The 12,663-nt window shown below is 43.1% G+C and overlaps 1 protein-coding gene across 3 annotated transcripts in view; it reads right to left on the bottom strand.

Annotated features, from left to right (window-relative positions):
• The window catches only part of LOC117582374 (protein nubbin), a 60,879-nt gene that overhangs the window by 22,103 nt on the left and 26,113 nt on the right, over positions 1 to 12,663 (bottom strand). For 2 of the 3 annotated variants that reach the window (XR_004573710.1, XM_034270039.1), the window contains exons 3-4: positions 10,359 to 10,952; positions 804 to 848 (exon numbers count right to left, since the gene is read on the bottom strand). Coding sequence is in view for 1 of the 3 variants with exons in the window: in XM_034270039.1 (XP_034125930.1) it covers positions 804 to 848; positions 10,359 to 10,952 (639 nt within the window). In the remaining 2 variants the exon portion in view is untranslated. Of the gene's footprint in view, positions 1 to 803; positions 849 to 4,681; positions 5,595 to 10,358; positions 10,953 to 12,663 lie in introns of those variants that run through there. The other variant, XR_004573711.1, reaches the window with a different exon arrangement.

Genomic DNA, 12,663 nt, shown 5'->3' on the forward strand with positions numbered 1-12,663 from the left:
TCCCTCATACGAGAATTCAAATCAAGCGAAATGCTGTCAATAATGTGGTAAAAAGAAAAGGAGGAAGAAAAAAGGGAGCAGAAGCTGCCTCCTCCCCTCCCCCCCGAAAAGGTTGTGGCATTTTCGGACCATGACTAACGAAGTCCATGAAATTTGAAAAGTGTGAATTGCAAATTGAAGGCACAAACGAGTTATGAATAATAATCGAATGCTTTATGGGGTCCATCAAAAATGTATAGCAAATGCAGTTCCGGTGGCACACAATTAATGGGCAGGGCAGGAGCTGTGGCAGGGACTGTGGCAGGGGCAAAACCAATTGACACAAAACCAATCGTCAACTCAAGCCAACTACTTAAGGAGCTGTTAAGTCGAAACACCCATTTAATAAGACATCAAAATCAACTTAAAGATCTGTCTCTTTACCCTCTCTCCATTGCGTTCCCTCCATTAAATCACAGACAAAAGTTTTGACAGGAACCGACCCCTACCCTTGGGCAGGGCAGCTCTATGTCTATCCCCTAGCGCGTGGCAAGAAGGGTTGATTCTCTCTCTCTCTCTTCGGCTTTATTGTCTTTTTGTTGAAACCGAAAACATGTGAGTGATTTAGTGAAACTGAGAGGAGAGGAGAGTAGAACCCCTACCCTTAGTCGCACTCCTGCCATGCTTCAGGGGCAGATGTTTCAAAAACCAGAAATATATAGATACAGATATAAGTGGACAAATCTCGTAAATCGTTGTTCAGACTCGGACAACAGCTGATGTTTCGATGCTGAATGGTGGAAAGCGAAAAGGGAAACACTTACCATTCGATTGCAGTGGCGACGGCGAGCGCGACAGGCGGCTGATATCTGGAAGAGGAAAAAGAGGGAAAATGTTAAAAGGAAATATTTAGAATCGGTGAAAATGCAGCGAAGAGGGAGGAGCACTTAAAGCTAAAAGAAACACCCAAAGTGAACACCGACGACACACGTTTCGCTCATAAAATAGAAACATTTTAAGCTCTGGAAATTCCCGGAAAGCGCTCAACTTTACGATACACCCAAAAATCGATATCATCGATATACATTTTGTGCACACACAAAAATGACCAGTCCAGACAGCGACGACAGCGTTGCCTATAAAAGGATATTTTTATGGTCAGCGTCAGGGGGCAATGAAGGAGTAAACTGAGTTCAAGGAACACCTGGTGCTCGCTGCTCTTCGTTGCAGGATTTGAATTTTGGGAGCAAGGAGCTGTCCGAGTAAGGCGCAGTCCGAGTAAGGAAGGAACATTTGTGCCTGACTGCATTTTTACGACTACAGAAAATGAATTTTACTTTGGATTGGGTTTGGGTTTGGGTTTGGGTCTCTTTCTTTGGCTAATTTACGAGTAGAACTTCAGGTCAGCCTGCTCTAAAATGCATTGGAAACTGTTGGTAGAAGACTGTCTGTCCTTGGGCTGGCTGCTATTTAGAACTTTCAGGTTATAGTCTTATCCAAATTGGTTTAGAGTTCTCTAGGGAAACTACTATCTAAGATTTCCCGTGCTCACTCTCCTTCAAGTTCTTCTTCGCGCTCACTTCTGGCACACTTCTGTCGCCCATTTGCCACGCCTTTTGCTGCACTAATTAAGCAACAGCAACAACTGTTGCCACAAACACTGAAGACTGAAGGAAACTCAAGTGGCATGGCATATGGGCCGCCAAACGGCTCGGGGGTTTAGGTAACCAATTTTCGACAAACTCCGCGTTAAAATGCCACATAAATTATGTAAGGAGAGAAACGAACCCAAGAACGGCACGGGGGAGAAGCGTAGAAATAAATGTGGCAACACATTCGACACCCTCCGCGCGTGTCCAGCACGAGACGAGTGAAAATGAGCAACATTTGAATCCAGTCGGATGGGATCTTCACCTCCCGCTTGTTTCCCGAATTTTACAGTTTTTGGCAGAGAAATTGCAAAAACCACAGGCCCGGCCCGGCCCGGCCAGGCCACCCCCCAAAACGAAAATAAATACAATTTTAGAGAACTTTGCGCAGCACAGCGGGTGGTTGGGGGTGGCGCTGTTGGATAGTTATGATGGTGGTGGTGAGATGATGGCTGGCTGGGATACGTTTCGTGGCGCGCACAATTAGTCAATGACCTCGACAGAGGGGGTGGGTGTACACCCACACGCAGGCAGAGAGCAGCACAGAGTCCAGGCACACACACACACACACACATTCATTCTGTGTGGCCATAGACGGCGGACATCACGTGCGCAGACTGACTATCGATTGAGTCGTCGTTGTGGCCGTCGACGGCGGAAGCTGCGTGTCTTGAACTCTTGACCCCACACTAAACACAGAGCAGAACTGGACAGACCGGGAACGGAACGGTGCAGGAGTAGGTGTACCCTCCAAGCGTAGCCAAAAAAAGAGAAAACATAAATAAATAAAATAAAATGTATGAAAAGGAAAAGAGAATGTGCGTGCGCTTTTGTTGCCTCTTTCTCTTGGCAGGGATATTCGTAGCAAAACAAAAATAGCAAACGCGCAAAAAGACAGAGACAGAGACAGAGACAGAGAGAGAGAGAGAAAGCTTCGAGTGCGGCGAAATGAAATGAAAGCTTGATTAGCGGCAGGGCAGGGGCAATGGGGGTAATGGCGGATGGTACTCTGTGCTTAAGATCTCAGAGAAATAGGATTTAAATCAAGGCATAAGTTGTGCGAAATATGATTCCAAGCCGCATTAAACACAGAAATTCCCTACCATCAAAATACGATTTAAATTTTCAATCTTTTGTCATCAAACTATTATTTGGAACACTTACAGTTCTTATTTAAATCGCCTAAATAATACCTCCCATGATCCATAATAAAACCCACACTTTTTTTGTAATAAACCAAATTGCAGGCTGCATTTTTGTATCAATTTCCGCTCTTGTCGTGTTGTAAATCTTAATCGATTCTTCATTTATTTCCTACTTTTTCCAAGAATTAGCCCATAAAAGCCCGACACACGCCCCCCACTTTCTTGATCGGGTTCTATGGTCATAAGTAGATGATAAGACCTGGGTACCAGTATTCTTGTTGTTTGCATGAGCTCATGGACAATGGCACTAAAAATAATATGTGATTGGTCAAGTTTTCTGCGTGTGTGCTGGCTGGAAACATTGTCGTCAATCGGGGAACAGCCTTCTGTAATCTTTCAAATAAATTCAATATTAATTTAAAACTGATTGTAGTTTGCAAAATCTATGAAAAGTGTGACGAAACTTGTTTTCTCTCTTGCAAAAAAACACGTAAGACGCTTTGCTTACGTTCTGCAGGTGTGCAAACAAATTATTGGCTCGATTTTTGGTCACGGCGATAAGAAGGCGATAAGCAAATCGCTTAATGTACAAGGTAAACGCTCTTATACGAATATCATGAGACATATATTAGCCATCGTTTCGTTCTAGCTGTTGCTTAGATTACGGGGGAAAGATTTGCGTCACGTGTCGAATGGTCGAATGGTCGAATGGTCTAAGGAAAGGTACAGCAGCACGCAGGCAAAAATATGGAAACGGAACTGACGGTAGAAGACTTCCCCTTCACAGTTTCCTTATCGGAAGCATAAGCCCCAGCAAATTACTCATCACAACTTTACATAATCAATCAAATGTCGTAGCCCATGCTGAATCTGTAGTCCTACGACGGCTACAGCTCGAGTATGTTTGGCTCATTGAAATTATTACGCATTTTCCCTATCGAACCATCGACAATTTTTTACAATATTTGTCATCGAAATGCGCTTTTTTATGGCCTGCTCTGCTTTTGTTTTTGTTGTGGCTCGAAAACGTTAATTGATAAAGGCAACAAATTAAAAGTATTGTTTACAATGGGCCAAAGCGGTTCCATTGAGTGCCCATCGCCACCAGTCGCGGTCTTAGTACGCTTCCCCCCTGTACCACAACCTGTACCGTAGCCCACCTGTACCCCATTTACATGGTCATATTTCTGTGGTGTTGTGCAAGACGTGCGTCTTTAATAAATATTTTTTATGGCACCGCATTTGTAATACTCATTTGTTGCTCGTATGTAGTGCTCGCTGGTGCTGGTACCGGGAGTTATTATTTATGGCCAGCGACACCTGTGCCAGGCCATTTCCTACAACGGCTCAGTTGCAGTCTTTTTTTGTATTTTTTGTTTTTTTAGTTCTAGGTGGGTGTTAGTGAAGGCACTTGGGAGAGTCAGGGTTCGTTTAAATGGGGTTTAGTCGCAGGCAAATGAGAAGCTACGCAATGTAGAGACTTGCATGAAATTGAAGCCACTTTTACTCAAAATGTCACCCACAAGAGCTACCACTTGTCTACATGCGAAATTTAACTTTTTAAACTGATTAACTTAGTCCAAAGACTAATTCAAAGACTCGAGTACTATGTACTCTAAATAATCTTTGTAATTCGAACTTGAAAAGAATCCCACAATCGACAATTTAACGGAATTCAATTAAGGTGATTTAGAATTATTCAACTTAGCTTTTTGTGCCAAATTCATTATCAGCTAGTCACATTCACAGCGAAATATTCGAGAGGAGTATATCCTACCCAGAAGCTCTAAATAGTTTCCAACTCTACATGATTCCTGCCGTCCATTTGGCAACAGCTCGACTCTTATTGTCCACCAATTTAGCCACATTTCAGCTTAAAGATATAAAAGTATTTACTTGATAACTTACATCGATTCTGCATTATGTGTACGGCTGCCTCGCGGGCACTGGTCGGTGTGGTCTTGAGCAAGTCACGCTTCAAGGAATTATTATTATCCTCGGGACTAGCGGTATGCCAACGTAGCTCCGACATAACCATTTTCACTTGTCGCTCGATTTGTGTCTATGTTTAATATGTTCGATATAGTAGCTATATCGTACGTGGATATGTTCGTTCTTTCTTTATTTCACTTTGAAATTGGTGCACAAAATAGTTGTTGGTTTATTTTAAATTTCTTGCGTCTCTTCTGCACTGTTTACACTGTGTTCTTCTTGCGGTTCTTTTTAGTCAATTACTGTTGTTGGAGTCTAAGTAACATTCGCTCAGATAAGCGCCGGTGGTCGTCTCTTGCGTCCAACCGAGTTCGTGAGCGTTGTGAAACTGACAACAGAGAAACGGCCGCAACGGTCAGGATACCTCTCTACTCCACTAACGGATAATCGCTGTAGGCCGCCCGCTCTGCTCTTCTTCTGCTGCTTCTTGCTGCTGACGACGACGACGACGACAACGATGATGATGATGGACGGTTTCTTTTGCTGTTGCTCGCTCGCCCTCTCACTCTATTTATGTGTGCTCTCCCTCTTTCTCGCTCGCTGTCTTTCTGTGGTTCTTGTTCTCCTTTGCCGGCTTCGAGCGCCGTTTACTTGGATTTTGAGTTGAAATTTTTGGTGTGTTTTTATGCCCAAAATGTGTGTGGACTGTGGACTGCCACCCCAATGCGAGTAAGGGTTGATTTTGCTTTTTTAAGCCCTCACACACACACACACTGACACACGAACGCACGTCGTAAAAAGCGTTAGGCAGGGGAAACGAAACGAAACGAATAAAAAACTGGCAGAAAAGCGCCCGCCCGACCGATGATACGTTTAACTGGTTTCACGGAGTCGCGTCGAATGCACTCGGAGCACACTTGAAGCTTTTGGGCCAGCAGCAGAAGAGAGCGTGTGGCATGAATGGCGTTCGTTCACTCTTTGTCTCTCTCTGTCGCTCTCCATTTACCGTTTGCTTGTTTGAAGTCTTGTTAGAAATGAGTTCCACACTCTGAGTCAAAGTCCCCTGACGTGCCTGTGTGTGGCTGTGGAACGTTTGACGCTCACTCATTCTCCCTTGAGTTTCTTTTTCGTGCGCTGGGAGGAGGAATATGAGAACGAGTCGATGTGTGAGTGTGCGTGCGCGTGAGTGAGTTTTTGCGTCGGCAGCTCCGAGTGGATTGTAAAATGCGCTCTCCATCCACGTTTTATACGTTTTAAAATTTGTTGTATCCACAATGTCTGTCAATCGGTGGGGAGTGTGTGGTGGGGCATTCACTCGGTTGTGGTTCGTTCGTTTCGTTCGTGTGGGCTCCATTGTTAAGCGTGTGTGTGTTTGTGTGTGGGGTCTGTGTGCGACATGCGTGCGCTTGTTTGGGGTGTGGCTTAAAATTTAAATTTCGCTTTCAAATCGAAATGGATTTTTTATGCTGGGTGCCACTTTTTGCTCCCTCTCTGTGCCCGGGTGTGTGAGTGAGTGTATGTATGCATATTATTTTATGATTGGCGCGTGTAAACCTCACTCTAGCGCTCTCGCTCACTCACTCACTAGCTTTCTAGTTCTTTGCATGGCAATGTGTGTGTTGGTGTGTGAGCTATGTAAAAATATTTTAAAGCTACGTCGACGCTGGCTGCAGCAGCATTACCGTTCGCGCCACCCACCACAACCATCAACCAAGACGAAGCTTTGTCGTCCGACGTCGCCTCTTTCTTCTGCCGTTGCTCTTTGTTCTTCCCTTTCGCTCAACATTCGCATTTTATTTGCCATTCATGTATGCACACATGTGCGGTGCCTGCCGCCCTCCTCCGGCATCTTCTTCCTCAACCAGCCATGCCATCCACTTTGGAGCGTTTTCTTTGCTTTTCCTTTGGACTCTTTGCCCTCTTTGTTTGATTTTTATTATTTTTATGATTTGTTTTTGGTTTTACTACTTCATATTTATTTTTACTCGAGGCAAAAGCGACATTTATGATGACAAATATTGCACAATTAACACAGAACGTGCGCTGAACTATTTTAGAGTAATTTTAAATTGATTTAAAATTAAATTAATACCTCTCCACCCATTTCTACACATAAATCACTCAGGTTGCTTTCAAAATTAATTTAAATTAATTCATGAATGAATTGTAACTAATATTTTACATTTTTTAACCATTTCCATTAAAAGCCCTAAGACAATTTCGCTATAAACATATTTTGTATTGACTTACTTCTGCCGTGATTCCTCTTATCTTTTTCCTCTTCTTTTCTACATTTTTATAAACAAATATACCGAAAATATTTCAAATTTTATACAAATTCCAAGGAACTGGGCGCACAAATGAATTATAATGAAAAAGTCAAATTTCAAGGCGAGCAGCAACCAAAAATCTTTCCCATAATGGTAAAAAACTAGCCCAAGACCAAGGCCCAACTACGCGTACTACCTGATATTTTTTTATATGTACAAAATATCTTTTTGTGCTGGGCAAAATCATAAAAAATTGTTACAAAGTCATAAAAAGTCAAACAAATTTACAGGTAAGAGAAACACACGAAATAAGACAGTGCGGGAGAGGGAGAATGAGAATGAGGATGGGATGGGATGGGTCCTGACTGACTGACATGCGTTTAACGCGCTGCTTCCATCAATGATACGCGATAGGCACCTATGGTTCCTCGGGCTGGTCTCTGGTGTGTGGGTTCTGCTATGGATATTTCGCGCTCTTTGGCATCGCATCTTTTTACGACGCGTTTCGGACGCTGTAAGCGTAGGGGAGTCGATTTCCAAGTAAATCATAAAAAACATTCGATACGTTTAGTATGCCAGGATGCATTCAAGTCAGTCAGTCAGTTGGTCAGTCTGTCAGTCTGTGGGCCAGCATCCTGGGACTCAGCCTGAGTCTACATGTTAATTAGCCCAAAAGGCAATGAACCACTTCGACTTCGACTACTGGTTATCCGCGCTCTCTCACGTTCGCAAGGAGCTGTTAAAAATACTGAATCGTGATGGACTCTATGTAGAGAGGGTACTAGGGGTTGTTTCGGATTTATGATGAAGATGAAACAAGGAATATTGTGAGCTAAGGAGGAGAGAATATGCGCAAGGTAGAACATAAAGCTGTATTAAAAGGGTTATGAGGGATGGAAAGTCATTCCAACATTTTTGATCCAGTAAAATTAAAATCAAATTCTTCCCATATCTGACCATTATATATGGCTGGCATTAGATTGAGTTAGTGTAATTTTTCGGTAAATTTTCAGTACTAAAATTGCAATAAAAAAAAAACCAAAATAGCTTCGTTGTACAACGACTTGTCAAATATTTTAGGCCAGCCCTTCCCTTACATACAAATGAAAGAACACAGGGCATCAATCAGTCGATTCCCTCTTCACCCACTTCAATTGGTTGACTTACTGACCGTTTGACTTTTTTATTTGCGTGAACTCAAACTGTGCCCACCACTCGCATGTGGCCCACTGTGCGTGTCCATAAAAAATATCAAAACTATTTTTCGGCTCTCCCTATATCTCTCTCTATCTTTTTCGCCGACTCCTCGCTGTCCCGCTCTGGCACTGGCACCTTCAACTGTGAGGCGCGTCCTTGCCCTTTCATCGTAAAAGAAAATTCACTGCCGAGAATTACTTAAGTCAATGTAGGCAAAGATCATAAAAAGAGCAGCAAGTCCATAAGAGAAGAGTTGAACCTGGCTAACAGCCTTTTTATTGGGGCAGCCGGAAAATATTAAAAACAAAAAAACGGAAAGGGAAAGGGAAAGGGAAATTTTTGAACGCATTTTTGTCCGTTTGGAGTGTACTTGGTAAATGGTTTGGGAAAAAAGTGAAATGTCTAATGAAGTCGTAAAGTCTTTTGGGTCTACAAACATGTTGGCATGTCGCTCCTCTTTGGCTTAGGCTACTCTTTTTTTTTGTGATTTCAAGATTCTAGTTCATTGATTAATGGGAAAAGGAAACGGAATTTTATGTTGAAGGAAAGTTTTTATATTTTCTGTGGCTTAAGCTGAGAAAATTAGAAAATTATTGGAGAGGGTGGAAGCTGGAGCACCCAGCCTTTTTATGAACTTTTACGCTATAATATTGATTAAGAAAGAGTCGGCTTAAGAGACCATTCATCACTTCTATATCTAAAATATATTTCTGGCTAGTTTTTCACGACATAAATTGAGTTTTTAGCATAATTTTTCGCACAGTTTTTCTCATTTACTGCACCCCAAGGGCAAGCAACCTACGACCCCTTTTACCATACTCTGAATTCACCCCCTCGCAGGCCGGGTATGCGTGTGCGTTAATTAAATTTGTCCCTCATTTTTAATCAGCAGCCAAGGATCTCGCTCTTAAAATCCCGTCACTATTTGCTGTAAATTACAGAAAATTTCAGCTTGGGCGTCGCAGGGTTGCTATGAGGGAGAAAAGCTGATGGCTGCAGCTTGTCCTCTGCCGTAGAATTATTCATGATCCTTGGGCATAATCTTTCCCCCCTGCATTTTTTTTTACATATCTCCAATGGCAATTTGGATTCAGATTCCGATTCCGATTCCCCGAGCCTTTGTTTTGGGTAACATGATGAAGCACCGAATCAATGATGCCTCAAGGATGACATTCAATGACATTCTTTTGATTTTTATTTATGTCCTTGTAGAAATCCTCGCTGTGTGTTTTTTGGGTAGAAAAAGAACAGAAATCAATTGCGTTGTCTGCCTCGCCTTGCCTCGATAAGGAATTATTCCTTAAAAAACCAAAAAACACAATGGGAAATGGGCAAAAGAAAAGCAGCCACGTTACGGTGCTTGGCTGGCATTTGACACCCCATGTGTAAGGACACACTGTTCAGGTAGTCCCCCCGAGAGTGTGTACCCGGCATATGCATATTCGAGGCGTTTTCCTACCCCACCCCATACTGCCGTTTTTTTCCGCTTTTTTATGCAATTTTTAGCATGAACATTTGGGTTTCCTTCAGACTGTTTTAGGGGTTGTTGTTTAGGCAACTTTCTCTGCAGTTTGTTTTTTGGTAGTTTTTATAGCGAGTTGCCTTAATTGCGTTCTTTCATTCCTGCTTTCTTTCATTCTTTCCTACTTCCTATTTGAGTTCCTGATCCTTGCCTTGTGGCTGTCTTCGATTTATTTCTGCGCATTTTCCCTTAAAAAGTATAAATCAAGGAGAGGTTTCTTTCTCTTTTTATTTGATTTAGCAGCAGCAGTTTCCCACGAGTTTTAAGGTAAAAAATTGGAAATCTTTTTGCATCTTTTGGATCTTTGGGCAGAGGACAGTTAAGGACCGAGGACTAATGAAGTATTTGTTTAGGGTAATTGGGCAGCAGAAAAAGATGGCTGTCAGGCAGGGTGATGAGTGATGCGAAGATAAGTGAAGGTAAGACGGCTTTTGTGGGACTTAAAAATGTATTCGGAAATAAAATAGTAGAGGCAAAGATTGCAGGAAAGGTATACAATATTTTTAACACCAACGAAAGAGCTTTCACGGCACAGTAAAGATCTGACATAAAACATTTCCCCAACATTAAAACACACACTACGAGGTATGCCTTAGTATGTCTGTATTTTCCCTGACTCTTTATTCTACTTCAATTTCCATGGTGTCTGCTTTTTGGTACTCACCATTTGGGTCCTGCAATTTCAGGCATTGCTCCGAGTCCCTCACATCCTTGCTAACATTGTTCAAGTGTCCATAGAGAGCAACTGCTGCTGCTGCTCCAGTCAGTCCTAGTCCGAGTCCCATTCCCACTCCGAGTCCCTGCTCCTGTTCGGGCTCCGTTTTCAGCTGCAAAGGCGCTGAAGCATTGTCGTTGGCCGTCTGCTGTCCTGCTGGTTCATCCTTTGGCTGCTCAACATATTCATCACACGACTGCAGCTTCAATTCAAGCGTTGGCTTCTGGTCTTGCTCATCATCATCATCGTCGTGTTCCATCGTTTCATCGTTGGATGCGCGCGACTGGGAGGACTGGGAGGAGGTGGAGGAGGTGGAGGACTGCTGTGAGGATGAACAGCAGTAGGAGCCACTGTGATTTGCGCTGACATTGCGCATATTTGTGTCAACAGCAGTCAAAGTTTCATCTTTGTTCGAGTCGCGAGCACCGCAAACGGAGCGGGACATGGAACTGGAGGTGGATGTGGACTGGGATCTGGGGCTCGTTAGGTTGGTTTCATTCACGGCCACAAGCTGTTGACTTGGCTCGAATTTAAAGTTGCCAACTGCAAAAGAGAAACAAACGCGGTTTAGGGTTTAGGGTCTAGGAAGGTGTTTTTTTAATTGAATAATTCGAGCGTAAATGTATTTCTAAGGAAGATTGTGTTTAGTTTTAAATTTTAAGTAACATTTTTTAAGAAAAAGTGTGGGACTTTATGTCTTAAAAAGTTGTTTGTAATTACCTTACAATATAGCCCTAATAGTCACACCTCAGACCCCATTTTGTGTTTTTAAATATATTCAAATCTCTTGTGAGGAACCAATCACAAACAGGCACAAAAAATCATTTCGTAAAGGGTTGACTTTCGCATTTACATAAGCGTCTCCGTTATGAAATCACAGCAACCCTTTTTAATGTCACCCCCGAGAGCCAACGCTACCGCTCTCTGGCGCCATTTGAATAAGCTCCTGAATGCCTGTCCTCTCTGGTGGGCCATAAAAAAGGGGTTGATTTACATAAAAAACGGCCGGGCAGGCAGGCAGGCCTTCATTTTAATATTCCCCCCCACAGGGGTTGGATGTAGCTCGCTCTCAGTACGCACACTCGTTGAGCCTCTGGAAAATATGCTGATAACGTAATAATTTTCTCGGTGGACGGGCTGACAATGGGGGACGGGACGGGGAACTCTTAAAAAAGCAACCAACCGGGCACATTTCATTGGCTGAAGTGCCTTGAACGCCGCATGTGGTGTGCCCGGCCGTAGAAAAGGGGCAAAAAAAATGAAAAATATTTTCATGGCAAGGCGTTGAAATGTGCCTCGAGTAACTGATGCTTGAAATAGCGGCAGGACATCATCGCCATTGACGCTTCAGGGTAATTCCTCTGCGCGCTGTGCGCCGGAATGCCGAATGAGTCAGCCAGATGGCTGAGTTTTGAAGTGTGAAAGTTGTGAAGAGGTAAAGCGAACCATAGGAATTTTGCCACTGAATTTTCTTACATTTCTTAACTGAAACTTAAGGGAATTTTAGAGCATAAATAAATATTTTCTGCATGCTTTTGGGTCTATTTATCTTTGATTCCCTATTCTTTAACATTTCCTAGAATTGTTATTCAATATTTTTTGTCATCTAATTTTTTATCTGCAAGTATTTAGGAGCTGCGGTGTTTCGATTTCTCGCTTCAGCGAGCCCAGCAAATCCCCAGCCTGTTGCGCAACCTTCTCAAATCTTTCCTCAAAGGTGCCGGCCGTCAGGGATACGGTCCAAGGATAAACTGCAAGTACAAACGAATTGCAGGATGCGTTCGATGCAAACAAAGACGCTGAAAATTATTAGATTTTTTACCGTTTGACAGGGAATTTCAATTCGACAATTACGAGGAAGCAGCAGCCAGCAAAAGGTTCCATAACTCAGGGTCATAAATATGTGTCAGCCAGGGTTTTAATTAAGTACAAAACGAAGAGAACAGAACTGCAGAAAATTGAGGGGGAGCTATCAAAAGAGAGAGACCTGTCTGTCCATCCATCTCTTTCTTGCAGGTGTGCGCCGGAATCAAAGGAGGTGTTGCTTGGGTCCAGAAGGTCTGCAGGCGGCAGTGAATACCGCAATACAGAAGCAACAACGAAGAACCACCAACGACCGACGACCGACAGGCGAACGATCGAGAGAGCGAGCGCATCGTGGGAACAGCACATTGCGCAAAGGACAATGGGCAGGGAACCCAACCTCAGCTCACCTCACACATAACCAAGTGCAATTTGGCTTTTGTCCCATGGT

Source organism: Drosophila guanche, unplaced genomic scaffold, assembly GCF_900245975.1.
Source record: "Drosophila guanche unplaced genomic scaffold, DGUA_6, whole genome shotgun sequence".
Classification (NCBI taxonomy): Eukaryota; Metazoa; Arthropoda; class Insecta; order Diptera; family Drosophilidae; genus Drosophila; species Drosophila guanche.